The sequence below is a fragment of the Opisthocomus hoazin genome, chromosome 20 (assembly GCF_030867145.1).
Source record: "Opisthocomus hoazin isolate bOpiHoa1 chromosome 20, bOpiHoa1.hap1, whole genome shotgun sequence".
NCBI classification, from domain to species: Eukaryota; Metazoa; Chordata; class Aves; order Opisthocomiformes; family Opisthocomidae; genus Opisthocomus; species Opisthocomus hoazin.
Window position 1 is genome coordinate 5,152,466 of NC_134433.1, and position 17,769 is coordinate 5,170,234.

Below are 17,769 nucleotides of genomic sequence, written 5' to 3' on the forward strand. Positions count from 1 at the left end.
GACCCTGGCAGCCTGGGACATGTTTCACGGAGGCAGCAGGACAGCCACGACAGGGGACAGGACCCTCGGTGGTGACAGCACCGGGACGGCTCTGCCAGCCCCGTCCTGCACCGTAACATTGCCACCGCTTTGGCCCCATCGCCCACCCCGGCTGCGGCTGCGGCGTCGGCCCGACGCTCACCTTGGTGTGGAACTCCATCTTGGTTCTCAGCAGTTTGAGGTAGATGCTGCAGAGCTGCCCATAGCCCTCGCTCAGGTGGCCCTGGGGAGACAGAAACGCCGGTGAGACCCAGGGCAGGCTGCGGAGAAGCCTCCTCCCCTTGCAGCCCGAGTGACCCCCCCCAATCCCCCCCCCAAAACCCAGCCAAAGCCTTCCTCGCCGACACACGGGCTGCGGGCTGGCGTGCCATAAGGTCAGGACCTTTTCACCTCCTCCTCTGCAGGTTTCAACGCTGCGTTTGACCGCCCGAGCCAAGTTTTACCGGGTTTTGCCATCAAATAGGGAGCCGGCATTTGATTTTGGGGGAAGGGGACACCGAACGCGACGGGCAAACCCAGCCCGGGGAGGTCACAGCAGCCACGGGTCAGCGTCTGCCCAGCCCTCGGAGCCGGGCTCCTCCCGGGCGAGACCACTGCCCAAGCCAACACCCCCCCCAAGCCCCCAGCCCGGCCCAGCGACCCCCGGGGTGTCCCCACCGTGGTGTCCCCACCGTGCAGCCGGCGGGCTCGGCCGCTTACCCACATCCTGCTCATGTCGCTCAGCTCGTTCTTGTATCTCACGGAGTCTTTCAGGACCTGGAGGAACGACGGTGGTGACAGGGAGCAGGCAGAGCACCGGGGCAAGGCACCGGCACCCTTCGAGCCGGCAGTCGGGGCAGGGAGCGGGAGGTCTGGACGTGGCCCCGACCCTGCAGCCCGCCGGCAGTGTCCCCAGCGTGCCTCAGTTTCCCCATCCACGCACGGGGCAGGAGGACCCTTCCCGATGGCTCCTGCGCCGAAGCCCCGTGCCAAGCTGTCTCCTCCGGCACCGGCGGGTTGCGGGCAGAGCAGCGCCGGGAGGGCTCCGGTAAAGCGAGTGCGGAGGGGTCCCCACCCAGGACAGACCCCCAGCAGGGCACCGACCCACCAGCACCTCCCACCGCCCCGTGGGGGGAAGGATTCGGCCGCGGGGCAGCCGCCGAGCCGAGCCCGCGACACTCACGTTGGAGTGGCCGTCCCGGAGCAGCTTGTGGAAGACGTGGCAGAACTTCCAGCAGAGCACGGCGTTGCCCGACAGCGGCAGCCGGTTCACCGCCGCCCAGAAGGTCTGTGCCCCCTTCTCGTGGTGCGTGCCCAGGATGCATGGTGCTGGCGGTCAAGGAAACGCTCCTCTGCCCCGCGGCGGGGACGGAGAGCGGCCACCCCACCACCGGCAGAGCGAGGGGAGCCCGGGAGATGACAAGCTGCCGAGCCTGGGCACACGCTGTCCCCAAGGGTGGCACCCGCTGTCCCCTCTCCTCCAGCCCCACACCACCGCTCCGGGAGTACCGTGGCACGCTCGGGGCTGGGGCTGTGCCCCTGCCGAGCCTTCCCGGCTGCGCTGCCGGGGTCGTAGGGATCTGCTTTGGGTGACAAGCACCCCTGGGGATCAAGGATCCTCGCCCCAGGGTAGACACCCTGCTGCGGGCATCTGTCCCTGTCACCCGCCCGCGGGATGGCAGCGCCGGGAGCACAGAGCTGGGCACCCGGTGGCAAGCAAAGGAAGAAGGACCCCGTGCCGTGACGGAAAAAAACCCCAACCATCATCCAGAGCCCCCCAGGATCCCACCCAGCCGCCCTCGGCACCCCGGCAGCCAGCTCGCTGCGCCGGCCCGGCTGCACCGGACCTCTCCCCCCGCGCCGCCTCGCCGCCGGCCCTTCTCCGGGCGGCCCCGGCCCCGCTCCCACGCCCGGCTTCGGGAAGGATATTTCTGGCGTGCTTCTCCTTGACAGCCACTTCCTGCGCATTAATGGCCTTATTGATGCTGACGGTCTGCAAAAGAGAAGCGGGGTGGGGGGAAATGAGGATGGAAGGGGTCGGGTGTCCCCCCCACCCTGGCTCCCCCCACCCGCCGGGACCCCCCCGGGCACCTGTCGGTGGCTGGGTCCCGTCCAGGACCCCGGCCCCTGCTCGTGCCAGCTGGATGCTGCCCGCCGCCGGATGCCTTTCTGGGATGTGGTTGGCATCCGCTGGCTTCAGCCGCTGCCAGGACTCGCTCACCCCGCACAATAACGACCACCAAGGACCCTCTCCTGCCCCTGGGGTGGTGGGACGGGCAGAGGGAAGGCAAACCCCTCCGCTTGCCCTCCGAGCCGGCGGCTCCCGCTCCGCTTTCCGGGGGGGCTGAGTGGCGAGGGCGTCCCGGGGCGCACGGGGAATCCGTCGGTGGGACGGCGAGACCCCCACGGGCTGCAGAGCGGAGCAGGACTGGGGCTGCCGTGGGGCAGGCAGGGCTGGGGGGCAGCCTCCCCCCAGCACAGCCCTGCCCGCAAGCTGCCCTGCGCTCTCTGCCTCGCCACGCCGGGGACCCGGGACCCCCACGCCGCGGAGCCCGTGCCCCCTTGGGCCTCCGGGGAGGCAGCGGCAGCCGATGGCAGCGTTTGCCGGGCAGGATTTTTCGCCCGACCCCGTTTCTGCCCCTCGGGGAGCTGCGGCCGATCCGACGCGGCAGCGCGGCGATGCCGGTGGCGGTGCTGAGCGCTTGCCTGGCACCCGCTCCGCAAAGATCCCGCTGCCCAGGGAAGAAACCGTCTGGCTCAGCACGGCCAGAAGTAGCTAATTACTGATATAAACCAATTAAAGCAGCGGGATTAATCCCAGCACCTTCCTCACGGCAATCTGTCTTGCCACCCCGGCTTGCTCACCCTCTCCGAGGTTGCCCTGCTACGGCTCCGTCGCGACCGACCCCGATGACTCTGCGCTGAGCAGAGCTGGGGGGGCCCACGGGCACCCCGATTACGGCCGGGCACAGCCCAAACCCCCGGCGCTGAGCCCGAGCCCCTCCCCAGACAGCCCCTCTGCCACCAAAGCATCCGCCAGCCGGACGGGGACAACGCGCTGCAGGGCTGAGACCGCTTCCCAGCTCGCCCACCGCCACCACCCGCACCCCGCCCCAGGGCGAGCACCCCCTTAGCCGAAACACGGGGGCTGGGTCCTGACCTCCCAGTATGAACCAGTGCTGCCACGGGGATGCTGCTGCTCGCTCTGGCTGCCCTCGAGCAGGGCTGGTCCACGCAGCCCGTGGTGTTCGCAGCCCCACGGCGGGTCTCCAGCCACACCGAGCTGCCCACCGCTCTCACCACCAGCTCCCTGCTTACTGGTGACCATGGAGATGACCAGTAAGGACCATGATGGTGACCATGGAGGTCACCAGTAATGCACAAGAGGTTCATTCAGGGGTGGCTGGGGACCTGGACTGCTGGCCACAGGGCACGAGCATCCCGGCGGTGGGCTGGACACGGACCAGAACCTGCATCTCAGCTGGGCTTTATGGAGAGCTGGATGAAACACCGGTGGTGGAGAAACCTGACCCCAGCAGATGGCCCTTCCCGAGGGGCTGGGCGGAGGGGAGCGGGTTCCCAGCGCGGGGGGACCAAGGCGAGGTCTGCCTGGCCCTGCGGCCGCGGCCCCTCACCGTACACAAAAACCCTGAAAGAAAATCCAGCATTAAAAAACTCCTCGGGAAGTCACCTCTGTGCCAGCGACGGCAGCGATGCCCACATCCCAACAGCCATCAGGGATGTGTGCCATGGGACCAGCTCCAGGCACAGCTTCTCCCCGGCCCAAATCCCAGCCCGCAGCCACGCAGGACGGCCGTGATGGGCCACCCGGCACGGTGATGAGCGCCGGATCGGAGTCTGAGCACAGGTCCCACCTCGAAACAGAATCACAGGACCCCAGCATGGTCGAGGTTGGCAGGGCCCTCTGTGGGTCACCCAGCCCAACCCCCTGCCCAACCAGGGTCACCCAGAGCAGGGGGCACAGCACCGCGTCCAGGCGGGGCTGGAATATCTCCAGAGAAGGAGACTCCACAGCCTCCCTGGGCAGCCTGGGCCAGGGCTCCGTCACCCTCAGAGGGAAGAAGTTCTTCCTCGGGTTCAGCTGGAGCTTCCTCTGCTTCAGTTTGTGCCCATTGCCCCTTGTCCTGTCGCTGGGCACCACTGGAAAGAGTCTGGCCCCATCCTCCTGACCCCCACCCTGCAGATATTTAGAGGCATTTCTAAGGTCCCCTCTCAGCCTTCTCTTCTCCAGGCTGAACAAGCCCAGCTCCCTCAGCCTCTCCTTGTAGCAGAGATGCTCCAGTCCCCTCCTCATCCTCGCAGCCCTAACGGGACGCCTGGACCACAAGGAACAACAAGCCGAGCGCAAGCGGGAGCCGGCGAGCGGAACCGCGCAGCCAGAGGCCGGAGGCACGGCTCTCCCGAAGCCGGCGGCTCCACCGTCCTTGGAACGCCGGCCAGGGGTGGTCTCCGGGGGGAGGCAGTGCCGGGGGCCGCCGCACCCCCCGGGAAAGCTGGAAATGGAGCTCCAAGCACTGCTGTTTCCTGCCAGCTTCTCCCAGTAAGGCAAGGGCAGGTTTTTCCAACCAAAGCAGCCCCCCATGACCCCCCGGAGCAGGGAGTCAAGGTTGGGGAGGAGAAGGGGGGCTGGTCCCTTCCACCCCCCACCCCATCTGGAGCACCCGTGAGGTCCGTGCGGACGGTGGAAAGGTTTTCCAAGGAGCACAGCAGCGAGGCGGTACGCGTCCCCTCCAAGGGACGAGGGGTCAGGGAGGGTGACAGCGGCGCACGCGCGCTCCCGTCCAGGACCGCTGGCTGCAGAACCGGGTCAAGAAGGATGGAAACCTGGGGCTGCCTTGAAAGCGAGCTCCGAGCTCTTCGCCACGGAGGGGTCTTTCACCCCGGCGCACGGGTGCTGCTTCCCCACACCATCTGGCACCTACAGCTGATGGTATTTTAATTTTAATTTAATTAGGAGCTTCTACAGCCCAAGGGCTGTTTCCAGCCTGCCAGACGCCGAGCGCCTCGTCAGCAGCGCCGCCAGCCCGGCTCCGGTCTCTGGCCGATGGAGGGGTGTCAGCCCCCGGTCCCCGCACCCACGCGGGTGCCCAAAGGGCTCCTTTCCCGCACTGGGAGCAGGGCAGGGGCCCACGGCGGGTGTGGGGCAGGCGGGGGGCAGCGGGCCCTTCCTCCAGCCCCGCACCCCTCCCCGCCGCCGGGAAAGGAAACCCCGGCGCTTCCTCTTGTGCAAGGCCGGCGAGGCAGCGGGGCCGGGAGGGAAGCGAGCGGAGAGGCCGGCGGGGCCCCGTTTGCACAACGGGAGCCGCACGGGGGGTGACACGGGTGACACCGCCACGCTGGCCTCTCCCTGGCAGGGCCACGGGGCTGGCGCGCGGGGCAGAGCCCAGCGGAGCAGCACGGGGCAGGGCTGGGCGAGAGGCACTGGGACTGCTGCAAGCACTGGGACCGCTGGAAGCACCGGGACCACTGGAAGCACTGGGAGTGCTGGAACCGCTGTAAACACTGCGAGCACTGGGAACGCTGCAAGCACTGGGAATGCTGGGACCGCTGGAAGCACCGGGACCACTGGAAGCACTGGGAATGCTGGGACCGCTAGAAGCACTGCAAGCACTGGGAACGCTGTAAGCACTGGGAACGCTGTAAGCACTGGGAGCACTGGGAACGCTGGAAGCACCGGGACTGCTGGAAGCGCTGGAAGCACTGGGAATGCATGGACCGCTGGAAGCACTGGGAATGCTGCAAGCACTGGGACTGCTGGAAGCACTGCAAGCACTGGGAATGCTGGGACCGCTGGAAGCACTGGGACTGCTGCAAGCACTGGGACTGCTGGGACCGCTGGAAGCACTGGGAATGCTGGGACCGCTGGAAGCACTGGGACCGCTGGGACTGCTGCAAGCACCAGCAACACAGGGCAAGGAAACCCCACTGCCACGAGCACAGGAAGGCTGAGGCCGTGGAGCGAGAAGGAGAGTCAGGTCACAGGGACCAGGGGCGATCCAACCCAACAGCTCTGCCTCGCAGCACTGGGACCTGCCCGAGCAGCTTCTCCTGCCTCTGCAGCACCCACGGGTGCCCCCGAACCCTCTGCAAGGTCTCGCGCTTGTGGCTTGACGCCATGCCGTGGCCCTGCGCGGGGGAATTTAACACCATTCCCGCGGGACTCGGGGAATCCCGCTGGCAACAAGTGCTGCCGGCCACCCGGGCGAGCTGGACCACGTCCCGCGGGACCCCCACGGCCCCTGACTCAGCCCAGCTCCTCTCGCGAGGAGATGCCACGCCAGAGCCAAGCCACCGACAGCTCCGTCCCGGGGTGAACCCCCCAGCCGTGGCTCACATCAACCCAAACACCTCTCCGGGTGCGCGACCGCAGGCTCCAGACAGGGACAGAGGAGCCCAAAACGGCACAGAGGGACCTGGGGCAGAGGGAGAGAGGCTTTCCGAGCATCGGATACTGGACCAGTAAGGACCACACTCCATGGCCACACTCCTCTTTCACACACCCTCAGTCCCCTGCCAGATCTCCCCACGTTACGCTCCCAGTCCCCTCTGAAGCGCAAATCTCCCATTCCCGGCGAGGAGCCGACCTCTGCTCGGGACCTGCGCGGTGCCTTCCCCCTTCTCCGCTCCTTTCCACAAGGAAGCGAGTGTTGATTAACAGAATCCAGAGCTATTGCAAATTATTTGGAGAAACTGAGTAAGTCGCAGTGCAAATCCTCTTAGCAACGCTCCCTCATTTCTCCTTAATTCCTTTCTATAAAAGGAGAGCCGGGATGGAGCATACCTCCGGAAAACCGCCTGCGAGCGAGCCCTGCGGACGCAGGGGCTCCGGGGGAAGCGAGCGAGGACGGAGACCTGACTACGGCAAGCCCGGAAAGAAATCCATGAGCAAATCCCAGCCTGGCAAAGCCTCACCCCGGCCCCGGAGGCGTGCAGGACACGGGGGCGCGGGCGAGCTTTTCGGAGGGCACATGTCTCGCTCAGAATATGACTCCCCAACAGCAGCCAAAGGCAAATCTCAGCCTCGCTGGGGCTCAGGAAAGGTTTTTCTCTGGGAAAATCCCGAAGCAAAGCCAGGTGGATAACGCCGGGGTGCTCGATGTCCCGCGGGGAACCATGCTCACCACCAGCTCCCTGCCAGCGGGAGCTCCTGGGGAGGGCCGGGGTGCCCGTGACCTCCGACAGCAGCGGCAGGAGCCGGGAACAAGCCCGGCTTTGTGCCCGCCGGCAGCTGGATCCGTGAGTTTCGGAAGCAAGTGCTCCTCTCCCAGCCGGCGACGCGCCGGAGCCGCTCCAGGGACGCAGAGCCTCGACCAGGGCTGCGTGAGCATCTCCCCGAAGGCGCCGCCGCTCTTCTCGCCTCCTGCTCCCACCGCATCAGAAATCATCCCCAAAAACGGCGCACGTCTCCAATTTCCCTTCATTTGGGTCATAAAAACGACCACGTCTCCCCCAAAGCGACGTCGGCCTCCAGCATCGCAGACCCCGAAACCTCGCTGCATCTGCCGGGGTTTGCTCCGGCGGCGGTGGCTTGCGACGTACCCGCTCCCCAGGAGGAGACGCCAACGCCACCAGCTTGGATGCCGGCAGGAGGGGGACCACGGCGTACCCGAGGCAGCCCTGAATCCCAAGGGACACCAGCACGGGGGCCTCGGGAGTGTGGGGACATCTTGCCCCACACCCTGCCCTGCTGCCCACCCCGTGGCACACGGGACACCCCGAACGGGAGTCACCAGGCAGACGGCCACGGGCTCTGTGGCAGCCGATGGCATGGCCACAAGGCTCTTCTCCAGGCAGAGACCTGCCCTGGCATCGCCGCCTCCGGGTCTGCTCTCCCGAGGCCAGGAGGGTGATGACTTCAGATGGACGTCACGCTTGGTCTACCCACCGCCAGCGCTCTCCGGCACACGGCGAAGCCCGATGTGAGCGTTATGGAGAAGCTCTTCCAGCGCCCGCGGTGCTTCCAGGGGAGAGACCACCCAGGCCTGGCCGGCGAGGGGTGATGTGATGTTCAGGGGTCTCCACCCCCCAAGGAGACACAAGAGGACGGCAGCTGCTGCCCGACTGCCACCAAGGCCTTTGCCTGGTGAGCTGTGGCACCGTTATCACGGTGGAAAAATGAAAATAAGCCAAAGGATACACGTTCTGGGGGTATCTGAAGAGACCACCCGGCGCGCTCCCAGCTCCTCCTGAGGGCAGCGGGGTGGGATCAAAGCCGAGGTTGGGATCCACGCGGCCATGTGCCCACGAGCTCCACATGCGAGGACTTGACCCGCTGCTCCTCCCAGCCCTTCCAGAGCCTCCAGCAAAAAGCATGAGCTCAACACCGCCAGGAGAGCTGGGGCAGGGCGGGACAGCGCGATCCCATCGCCCCTCCACCTCCGAGGCAGGCAAAGGGCAAGAACGGAGACGACCACCCACCCGGCTCGCGGCGGGTCCCCAGGGCTCGAGCGAGACACGCGACGGCGGGAGGGGAGAGCCGGGCTGGTCACCAGCGGCTGGAAGGGTTTGGTGACACCGGAGACGAGAGCTTGCTATGTGGGACACGTCGCTGCCCACCATCGAGGGACCCACAGCGCTGGGCCGCTGCACTTCCCCAGTGCCACAAACAATTTACGCCGATTAATTACTTCGACGCGTGGTTTTTAAATCCAGTTTAAGGAGCACGGGCTTTCCAACGCACAGATCAACCTTTAGAAAAAACACCAGGACCGCGAGAAAACTGATTCTGGGGAGCAGAGCTGGCGAAAAGCGAGGCTCCGGAAGCAGCCAGACCTCACCGACGACCAGCGGGGAGGTCGACACCGTAAAACCCGGATCCCTTCGGAGCCTCCGGCTGGAATAACGGCCACAAGAGAAGCCAGCCGAGCTCTGCTCACCTCCAGCACCATGACCAGCCCGGGTCCTGGCTCCCGCTGCCGGGCGCTCCTGGAGCAGCCGGAGAGCCCCCAGCTCAGCAGAGCCCACCGCGGGCGGCGGAAAACCAGGAGGCTCCCCGGGACCCCCACGGCTGCGCCCCATGAAACCCCCTCGTTCCTCCTCTCGCTTCATTATCGATACGGGCGCTCCGTCACTCGTGCCCGACGCTGCCCGGCTGGCTTGGCCACGGCCGCAGCCTTTCCCGCGAGCTGCCCCGTTAGCCAGGCTTTTAATTAAAAGCGGGGATTTAATGCGAAGCTGATCTCCTGCAGCAGCGGTGCTTTCTGTCTGGGGAGGGGGGACGGCGCTTCAGGAAGGCCCCCCCCATCGCCTTCAGATATTCCTGAAACGTTCCCGGCGGTCCCGACCGGAGCCTCCTGCTTCCCAGCAAACGCATTTCTTGGAACGGGGAGGAGACGAGGGAGCGAGGCTGCGGGATGCGGGGAGCAGACGCCAGGAGCTCGTCGCCAAACCGGGTGCTCAGCCCCACGCCAGCCCCGCCGCCCTGGGACAACCCCCCCGGGGTGCTCCCCGACTCCCGGAGCCGGGCTGCCCCGGGGACGCGAGCGCGGCGCTGCCGAGGTGGCTTCGGTGGAAATGCTGCCTGGCGACGCCTCTCGCCGAGCCGCAGCTCCCGGGAGCGGGACGGGGAGTCCCGCACCCGCCGTTATCCCCCCGGGACGTCTGGATCCCGCAACCCAGCCGGGAACGGCCCGGACCACGCGGGGACCCTCCCGCTCCCTGACCCGGCTCTGCCGCAGCTCCGCCAAAAGCCAAATCCCTCTCCCCCGGTGCGCGGCGCTGGGGACGACCGTGCCCCCCTGCCGGAACGGACCCGAAACCCCCCCGTTTCACCCCAACCAGGTTTCCATCCCTCAGACCTGGGCGAGGGGCTGCCCCCCCCACGGGATGAAGGGGCTGCGACAGCAGCGCTGGGCGTGGGGACACGGGTGCGTGGGGACGGACATGGGTGCGTGGGGACACGGGTGTGTGGGGATGGACATGGACACGTGGGGACACGGGTGTGTGGGGACACGGGTGTGTGGAGATGGACACGGGTGCGTGGGGACGGACACGGGTGTGTGGGGACGGACACGGATACGTGGGGATGGACACGGGTGTGGGGACGGACATGGGTGCGTGGGGACACGGGTGCGTGGGGACGGACATGGATACGTGGGGACACGGGTGTGTGGGGACAGACATGGGTGTGTGGGGACGGACATGGGTGCGTGGGGACACGGGTGTGTGGCGATGGACACGGGTGCGTGGGGACACGGGTGCATGAGGACACAGCTGTGTGGGGACGGACACGGGCGTGTGGGGACACAGGTACATGGGGACACGGCTGTGTGGGGACATAGGTACATGGGGACGGACAGGGGTATGTGGGGACACACACAGGTGTGTGGGGACACGGCTGCATGGGGATGGACACGGGTACGTGGGGACATGGCTGTGTGGGGACACAGGAGCATGGGGATGGACATGGGTATGTGGGGACATGGCTGTGTGGGGACACAGGTGCACGGGGATGGACACGGCTGTGTGGGGACATACACAGATACGTGGGGACACAGCTGCGTGGGGATGGACATGGGTGCGTGGGGACACACAGGGGTGCATGGGGGTGGGCATGGGTATGTGGGGACACACAAGGGTACATGGGGATGGACACGGGTACGTGGGGGGACACACACGGGTACGTGGGACACACAGGGGTGCGTGGGGACACATCGGGGTGCACGGGGACACACCGGAGTGCGTGAGGATGGACATGGGTACGTGGGGACACACACGGGTGCATGGGGACACAGCTGTGTGGGGACGCACACAGGTGCATGGGGACATCGCTGCACAGGGATGGACATGGGTGTGCGGGGACATGGGTGCGTGAGGATGGACACGGGTGCGTGGGGGGACACACACGGGTGCGTGGGGGGACACCGGGGTGCGTGGCACCGCCTGAACCCCGCCGAGCCAAAGGCAGGGGAAAATCGTGGTAACCCGGGTGGGTGGGTGGGCGCACCCCCACCCCCTCCCCCCCCAGCAGCACGGGGGGACCGGTCCGACCCCGCAGCCGAGCCCCCCGCCCAGCGCCCGCTGCCTCCCCGCACCCCTCCCCGCACCCCCCCGGCTCCACGCCGGTACCCGCGGGGTCACGAACTTCCCGGGGACCGCGCCGAGCCACCGGGGGGGGGGATCCCCGGGGGCGGGGGGGTTCCGGGGGTGGGGTGGTCCCCGGGGCGGGGGGGTTCCCGGGGAGGGGTGGTCCCCGGGGAGGGGGGGGTTCCGTGAGTGGGGGGTTCCGGGAGTGGGGGATCCCCGGGGAGGGGGGGGTCCCGGGAGGAGGGGGTCCCCGGGGAGGGGGGGATCCCCGCGAAGGGGGGTCCCCGCGGCCGCGCACTCACCACCTTGCCCAGCTCCATGGCGGCGGGCGGGCGGCCGGGGGGGCTCAGCGCGGCGCGGCGCTGCCGGTACCGGTGCCCATGGCGGCGGCCCCGCGGGGCGGCGGCGCTGGAAGCTTCTGCCGGGCGGCGGCGGCGGAGCGGGGCGGGGGGGGGGGGGGGGGCGCGCTCCCGCGCCCGGGCGCGCTCCCGCGAGGGGCGGCACAGCCGAGCCGGGGGGGTTGGGGGGGGGGGGGGGGGGGGGGGGGGGGGCGCGGCGCTCCGCCGGAATAACAAAGGAGCCCCGCGGGGGCGCGCGTGGGGGGCGGCACGGCCACGCCCCCGCCGCCCCGCCCACCGGGAGGGCCCCGCCCACCGGGAGCGCCCCGCCCACCGGGAGCGCCCCGCCGCGCCGGCCCGGGCAGGGGGAGGCCGGAGGGGGGGAGGGTGCCCGGGGCAGGGCGGGCTCCGCGACCACCGGTGCAGCCTGCCCGAGCCAGACCCCCGCCCCCACCGCCAGACCCCCCGCCCCGCTGCCCCATCCCCTGCCCCACTGCTCCATCCCCTGCCCCATCCCCTGCCCCCCCGCCTGACCCCCCGCCCCACTGCCCCATCCCCTGCCTGAGCCCCCACCCCACCGTCAGACACCCCGGCCCCATCCCCTGCCCCCCCGCCAGACCCCCCACCCCACTGCCCCATCCCCTGCCCCACTGCCCCATCCCCTGCCCCACTGCTCCATCCCCTGCCCCATCCCCTGCCCCCTCGCCAAACCCCCCACCCCACTGCCCCATCCCCTGCCCCACTGCTCCATCCCCTGCCCCATCCCCTGCCCCCCCGCCAGACCCCCCGCCCCACTGCCCCATCCCCTGCCCCACTGCTCCATCCCCTGCCCCATCCCCTGCCCCCCCGCCAGACCCCCCGCCCCACTGCCCCATCCCCTGCCCCACTGCTCCATCCCCTGCTCCATCCCCTGCCCCACCGCCAGACCCCCCCGTCCCACTGCCCCATCCCCTGCCCCACTGCTCCATCCCCTGCCCGACCCCCCGTCCCACCGCCAGACCCCCTGTTCCATTGCCTGCCCCATCCCGTCCCCCCGCCAGACCCCCCCGCCCCACTGCCCCATCCCCTGCCTGAGCCCCCACCCCACCGTCAGACACCCCGGCCCCATTGCTCCACCCCCTGCCTGAACCCCTGCCCCCCTTCCAGACCCCCGCCCCACTGCCCCATCCCCTGTCCGAACCACTGTCCCACTGCCAGACCCCCTGCTCCATCCCCTGCCCCCCCGCCAGACCCCCTGCCCCACTGCCTGACCCCTTGTCCCATCTCCTGCCCCATCACCTGCCCCCCAGCCAGACCCCCCGCCTGACCCCCTGCCTGTTCTCCTGCCCAAGCCCCTGCCCCACTGCCTGACCCCTTGTCCCATCTCCTGCCTGAACCCCTGCCCTGCTGCCTGACCCCTTGCCCCTTCCCCTGCCCCACCACCTGAGCCCCTGCCCCATCCCCATCCCCACCAGCACCCCTCTGCCCGATCCCCTGCCCGTTCTCCTGCCCAAACCCCTGCCCCACTGCACCACCCCCTCTGCCCCACTGCCTGACCTCTTGTCCCATCACCTGCCCCATCTCCTGCCCCACGGCCAGACCCCCTGCCCGACCCCCTGCCTGTTCTCCCACCCCAGCTGCCCCATGTCTGTGCTGGGGAGGGGGGAGGAAGCTGCACCCAGGGCCTGGCCGCTGACCCCGCAGAGGAGCCCCCTCGGCTGTCCCACTCTCGGCTCCAACAACAAAAGCAATTAAACCGGCGCGGCAAACGAGACCCCCACCCTCAGCCCCCCGTTCTGGGGCAGGCACGGCAGCGATGGCCGCCCCACCACCCGACGGACCAACAGCCAGCCCGGAGCATCTGGGTTCTCCCCAGCTCCCACCAGTGCTCCAGAAGGACTTTAGCCCCCTAAAACCCACCCCAGAGCAGGGAGGAGGAGAAGCGTCGCAGCTGCCCCTCGGCTGAGGGCGGAGGGGAAGCTTCACACCCTGACAGAAACCGCTCCTGGGCTGCTGGCCCCGGCGAACGTGCCAATCCCCCAGGACTACCACCAGGATTACCCCCGGGATTACCCCTGGGATTGACCCCAGGATTACCCCTGGGATTACCTGTGGGATTGAACCCGGGATTACCCCCGGGATTACCCCTGGGATTGACCCCGGGATTGCCCCTGGGATTGCCCCCAGGATTACCCCCGGGATTACCCCTGGGATTGACCCCAGGATTACCCCCAGGATTACCCCTGGGATTGCCGTCGCCCGGTCGCGGCTCAGCCACTTCGAGATGGAGACTTGGCCGCTCCTGACGGGATAACGGGACCCCGCATCCCCGGGGGGACGGAGCGCCGCCACCCCCGTGCCCTGCCAGCACCCAGCCCCGCACCCACCCACCCCACCCCATCAATCCCAGCCCTTCGGGGGCCGAACCCCAGGTCGTGTTTTCCGCAGGTGGCTGTTCAAGCCCCCGCCGCAGCTCCTGGGACGGACGGGCGGACAGACGGACGCGCCGCCCGGCAGCGCTGCGGCCACGGCTCGTCGGGTTTTTGCGGGACCGGATGGGCTCTGCTGGACCCGACGGTTCCGAGCAGCAGCCGAATTCCTCTGGGAGCAGCGTCCGGTCCCAGCATGGGGAGGGGGACACTGGGTCTGCGCTGTGCAGCCCAGCCCCCAGCCTGGTGTTCCCCCCCGCTTTAATGAGATCCTGGAATTAATTAATTTACCCTCAGCTGGGTTTAGCTGCACCCGCCGCTGCCTTGCGGTCCCGGGACGTGCTGCGGATGCGGCCCACGCTTCCCAGAGCCCCCCCCGAGCAGCCACGGTGTCCAGAGGCCACAGCACTGCAATTAGCTCTTCCCCATCAGGTTTTAATGCCTCATTTGCATGAGGAGACCTTAAGGCAGGGATGTGAGGAGCGCGCCCTGCAAGGCACAGCCGCGTCTCCTGGAGCAAAACCCGACCCCCCCCTCCCCGCCACACGCACGGGACGGACGTGACTTTTCCTACGAAGCCACCTGCTTGGGAAAAAGGTGGCTTGTAAAATAACACGCATTATATATAATATATATATAGAAAATAACACCCTCCACCATATTTACTGGTGACAGCCTGTCGTACCTTCGAAACCCGCGGGCAGCCCCGCCAAGCTGCCCACCTCGTAGAGGCTTTGCGCTCCCCACGTCCTTCCTTCACCCCGCAAATTAAGCCAGCTCGTCATCATTAACCTTGTTTTTTCAAAGCCAAGCTCCCGCGCAAGCTCACCCCCGAACCAAACGCCTCAGCTGGTCCTAACGCCGGTTCTTGACCCACAGAGGTCCCTTCCAACCCCTACTATTCTGTGATTCTGTGATTCTGTGATTCTTCCCGTTGCCAACGGTCTCCTACGGATGCCGCGGAGCCGGGACACGCAGGTGCCACGGCCACTGCCCGGATCCTCGTGGCTGAGCCGCTTTGGCCAGCAGAGCCTGAATTTTGGAGGCCACCAGGAAGCCCTTGGGGAAAAGGCAGCGAGCTCCAAGCCCACCCAGCTCCATGGCAAGCGGGGTCTTCAGCTACAGCGCAAAACTAAGAGCTGAGGCAGCTCTGGAAGAAAACCTAAAAATTAATTTAAAGGGAATTTCAGGAGGGTCCCTGGAGCAAAGGGAAACCCAGATTCCCCAGGGACAAGCAAAGCCACGCTCCCCAAGCCAACAGCCCCGAGCGGGGACAGCAGCCCACGCGACCACGCCGGGGCCGAGGAGGGACCGCTGCGACCCGGGGGGACGAATCCCACCGCCATGGGGGTGCGATGCCCTGAAAAGAGTCACCCCCTTGCTTTACCGAGCCCAGGGGAGTTCCCTGCCGTGGTTCAGCGCGTCGCCGCGGAGCAACGCCGGTGCCGGCACGCGAGAGCCGCTCCTGCCCCGCACGGAGCTCCGGGGTTGATCCCAGGGGCTCCCCTGGAGACGCCGAGGCTGCTCATCGCAGCTGCGGGAGCGTCAGCTCCGCTTCCAGTTTCCTTCAGCTGCTGTAGGGACAAATACCCGTGTGTCACCCTCAACTCACTGGCACAAATCCACCGCAGGGACCTTGCTCGGGATCTCCGTGCCGAGCAAGCACTCGAAGCACTGGAACAGGCTGCCCAGGGAGGCTGTGGAGTCTCCTTCTCTGGAGATATTCAAGACCCGCCTGGACAAGATCCTGTGCAGCCTGCTCTGGGTGACCCTGCTTGGGCAGGGGGGTTGGACTAGATGACCCACAGAAGTCCCTTCCAACCCCTACTATTCTGTGATTCTGTGATTCTGTGCCGCCGCGGCAGGAGCGGGGGGGGGTACACAGAGCATCCCGGCCGGGCGTGCAGACCCGCACGCTTCGTCCCAGGCTCCCGCACCCCGTCCCGGCCATTCGGGATGACCTTGCGGAGAACCGGCCCCAGGAAGGCTCTCCGGAGCAGGTGTCCAGCTGGGATGGAGGGGATCCCTCCAGGGGATGCTGGGGAAGGGCGACGGGGCTGCTGGAAAACCCCACGGCACCAAGGGCGCTGCCTCCACCAACCCCTCCGGCTCCGGGCGCACGCAGGGACCTTTCCCAGCAGGGAAGAGCGAAGGCAAAGCCGGGGCTGCTTCCCGGGAGAACCGGGGCGGAGGCAGCCCCTTGCTTCACCCTGTCCCCCGAGCGCCTTCATCATCCTCACGGGTGACCCGGAGAGGCTGACAGCCCCCTCCTCTCCCCACCGGCTGTACTTCATCTCCTCCGGCGCTTCACCCCGAGACCCCTCAGACCCCTCTGGGTCGGTACCGCCGGGACGGTAGGCGCAGCCGATGGCGACGGGTGAAGAAGGGGACGTTCAGCATCTCCCCCGAGCCCACCAGAGGCCCCGCCAGCACCCTCCAAACTCTATTTCAGCAACCAACTCCCGCTAAAACGGAGGGAATGAGGGCTAAAACGTCTCGGCAAACGTGGCCTTTTGTCATCACGGCCCGCTGGACGCGGTGCGTCGGGCCATGAGCGAGATGGCGTTTTCTTTTCTGGGTTTTACCTCCCCACTTTGCGTGAATCTCTGCCTGAGCTGACGCTCGGGGTGGGACGGAGCGCAAAGCCCGGGCCGCTCTGCTCCGTGAAGCCTTTACGCCTCTCTCGAAGGTCTCCTGCCTCTTCCCCCCCCACCCCCCCCGCCACTGTTCATTTTACCAAGGTCTAAAAATACGCCGCAGCCTTTCCAGCCCTCTTCCCCTGCCGCCGCCTCCCCCCCGGTGACTAACTGTGGCTGCGGCTCTCTCCCCAGCTCGCTGCGTTTCCCAAGTCTTCCCGGCGGGCAGGAGCCAAACGGGAGCCGCGCTCTCGAACCACCCCTTGGATTCAGTCCCTTCCATCCATTTTCCTTGGGGAATGCTGGTTTTTTGCCAGCTGAGACTCACCTCCCCAGCGCAGCGCTCTCAGCTCGTGATAAATGAGTCCTGCCCCGTAGGCAGCCACGCAAGAGGCTGCTGGAGCACCTTCCCGGTACGGGATCTCCACCATCCGGGGGTTTTCAGAGCGCTAGGCATAAAGCAGAGTACCAGGTTCACCGGGAAAACCACTGAGGGCTTAGGAAATGATTTATTTTGCAGGTTCCAGCTCTTTTCAGTATCTCTCCGGCTGCGGAGCGCTCGCCTGGGGACGCGCCTTTGAGGGCTCCTCAGCCTGGGTTCAGCTTCTGCTCCGTGGAGCTGGGTGAGCGTCGCTGGCTGGGCAAGGAGTTTTGGTTTTTGGGAGAAGGGAGCGAACGCCGGGCACCGGGGTGTATTTGTCACTGTGTGATTTAGAGGAAAAACCCACCTCGCTGTCGCCGTGCCTGGCAATGGCTTTTTCTTTCCACCGAGCTGGGAGGTTGGAGCATGGTGACGCAGACCGGCTTGGCCGACCGATGCCCTGCGTGGCTCCGCGTCCCTCCGACACAGCACGCAGACCTGCCCCGGGCACCCTGCCCACGGCCGGCGTCGCACCGCGGCTCGCTCGGGACGCGGGGACGCAGCAGCCGCGTCGGCAGGAGCCGGAGGTGTGACGCGTCGCGGCGGGCTCCGACACCGCAACGCAGCCAAAGGCCTCTGGGCTGATCCCCCGCCACCGGGATCTTCGGAAGGGACCCGGCAGCAAGCAGCCTTGGGAACACCCTCGCGCTCGTTAGCACTGGCGATGTAAATAACAGCCCTGAAATCCTCGCTGTCTTGGCCAACCAGCTGCTTTTCCACCCCAAATCTGCTCTGGCACTGGAGGCAGAGTTAACGTGTGTTTGGGTGCTCCGACACTTCTGGAAATCCCCCCTGGCCGACTAATGCCCAAATACCTTTGCAAATCTTGATTTAGGAAAAATATCCGCTCCGGAGCCGTGCTTAAAAAAGCTCAAGGCCATTTTCAAATCCTTGTAATGCCG

The 17,769-nt window shown here is 67.1% G+C and overlaps 1 protein-coding gene across 4 annotated transcripts in view; it reads right to left on the reverse strand.

Annotated features, from left to right (window-relative positions):
- The window catches only part of HIP1 (huntingtin interacting protein 1), a 56,531-nt gene that overhangs the window by 19,145 nt on the left and 19,617 nt on the right, over positions 1–17,769 (reverse strand). The window contains exons 1-5 of one of the 4 annotated variants that reach the window (XM_075440239.1): positions 11,367–11,456; positions 1,948–2,011; positions 1,202–1,344; positions 739–795; positions 182–262 (exon numbers count right to left, since the gene is read on the reverse strand). In XM_075440239.1, the coding sequence (XP_075296354.1) occupies positions 182–262; positions 739–795; positions 1,202–1,344; positions 1,948–2,011; positions 11,367–11,384 (363 nt within the window). In that variant the 5' untranslated portion in view covers positions 11,385–11,456. Of the gene's footprint in view, positions 1–181; positions 263–738; positions 796–1,201; positions 1,345–1,947; positions 2,012–2,109; positions 2,226–11,366; positions 11,457–17,769 lie in introns of those variants that run through there. The other 3 variants (XM_075440240.1, XM_075440238.1, XM_075440237.1) reach the window with 3 other exon arrangements.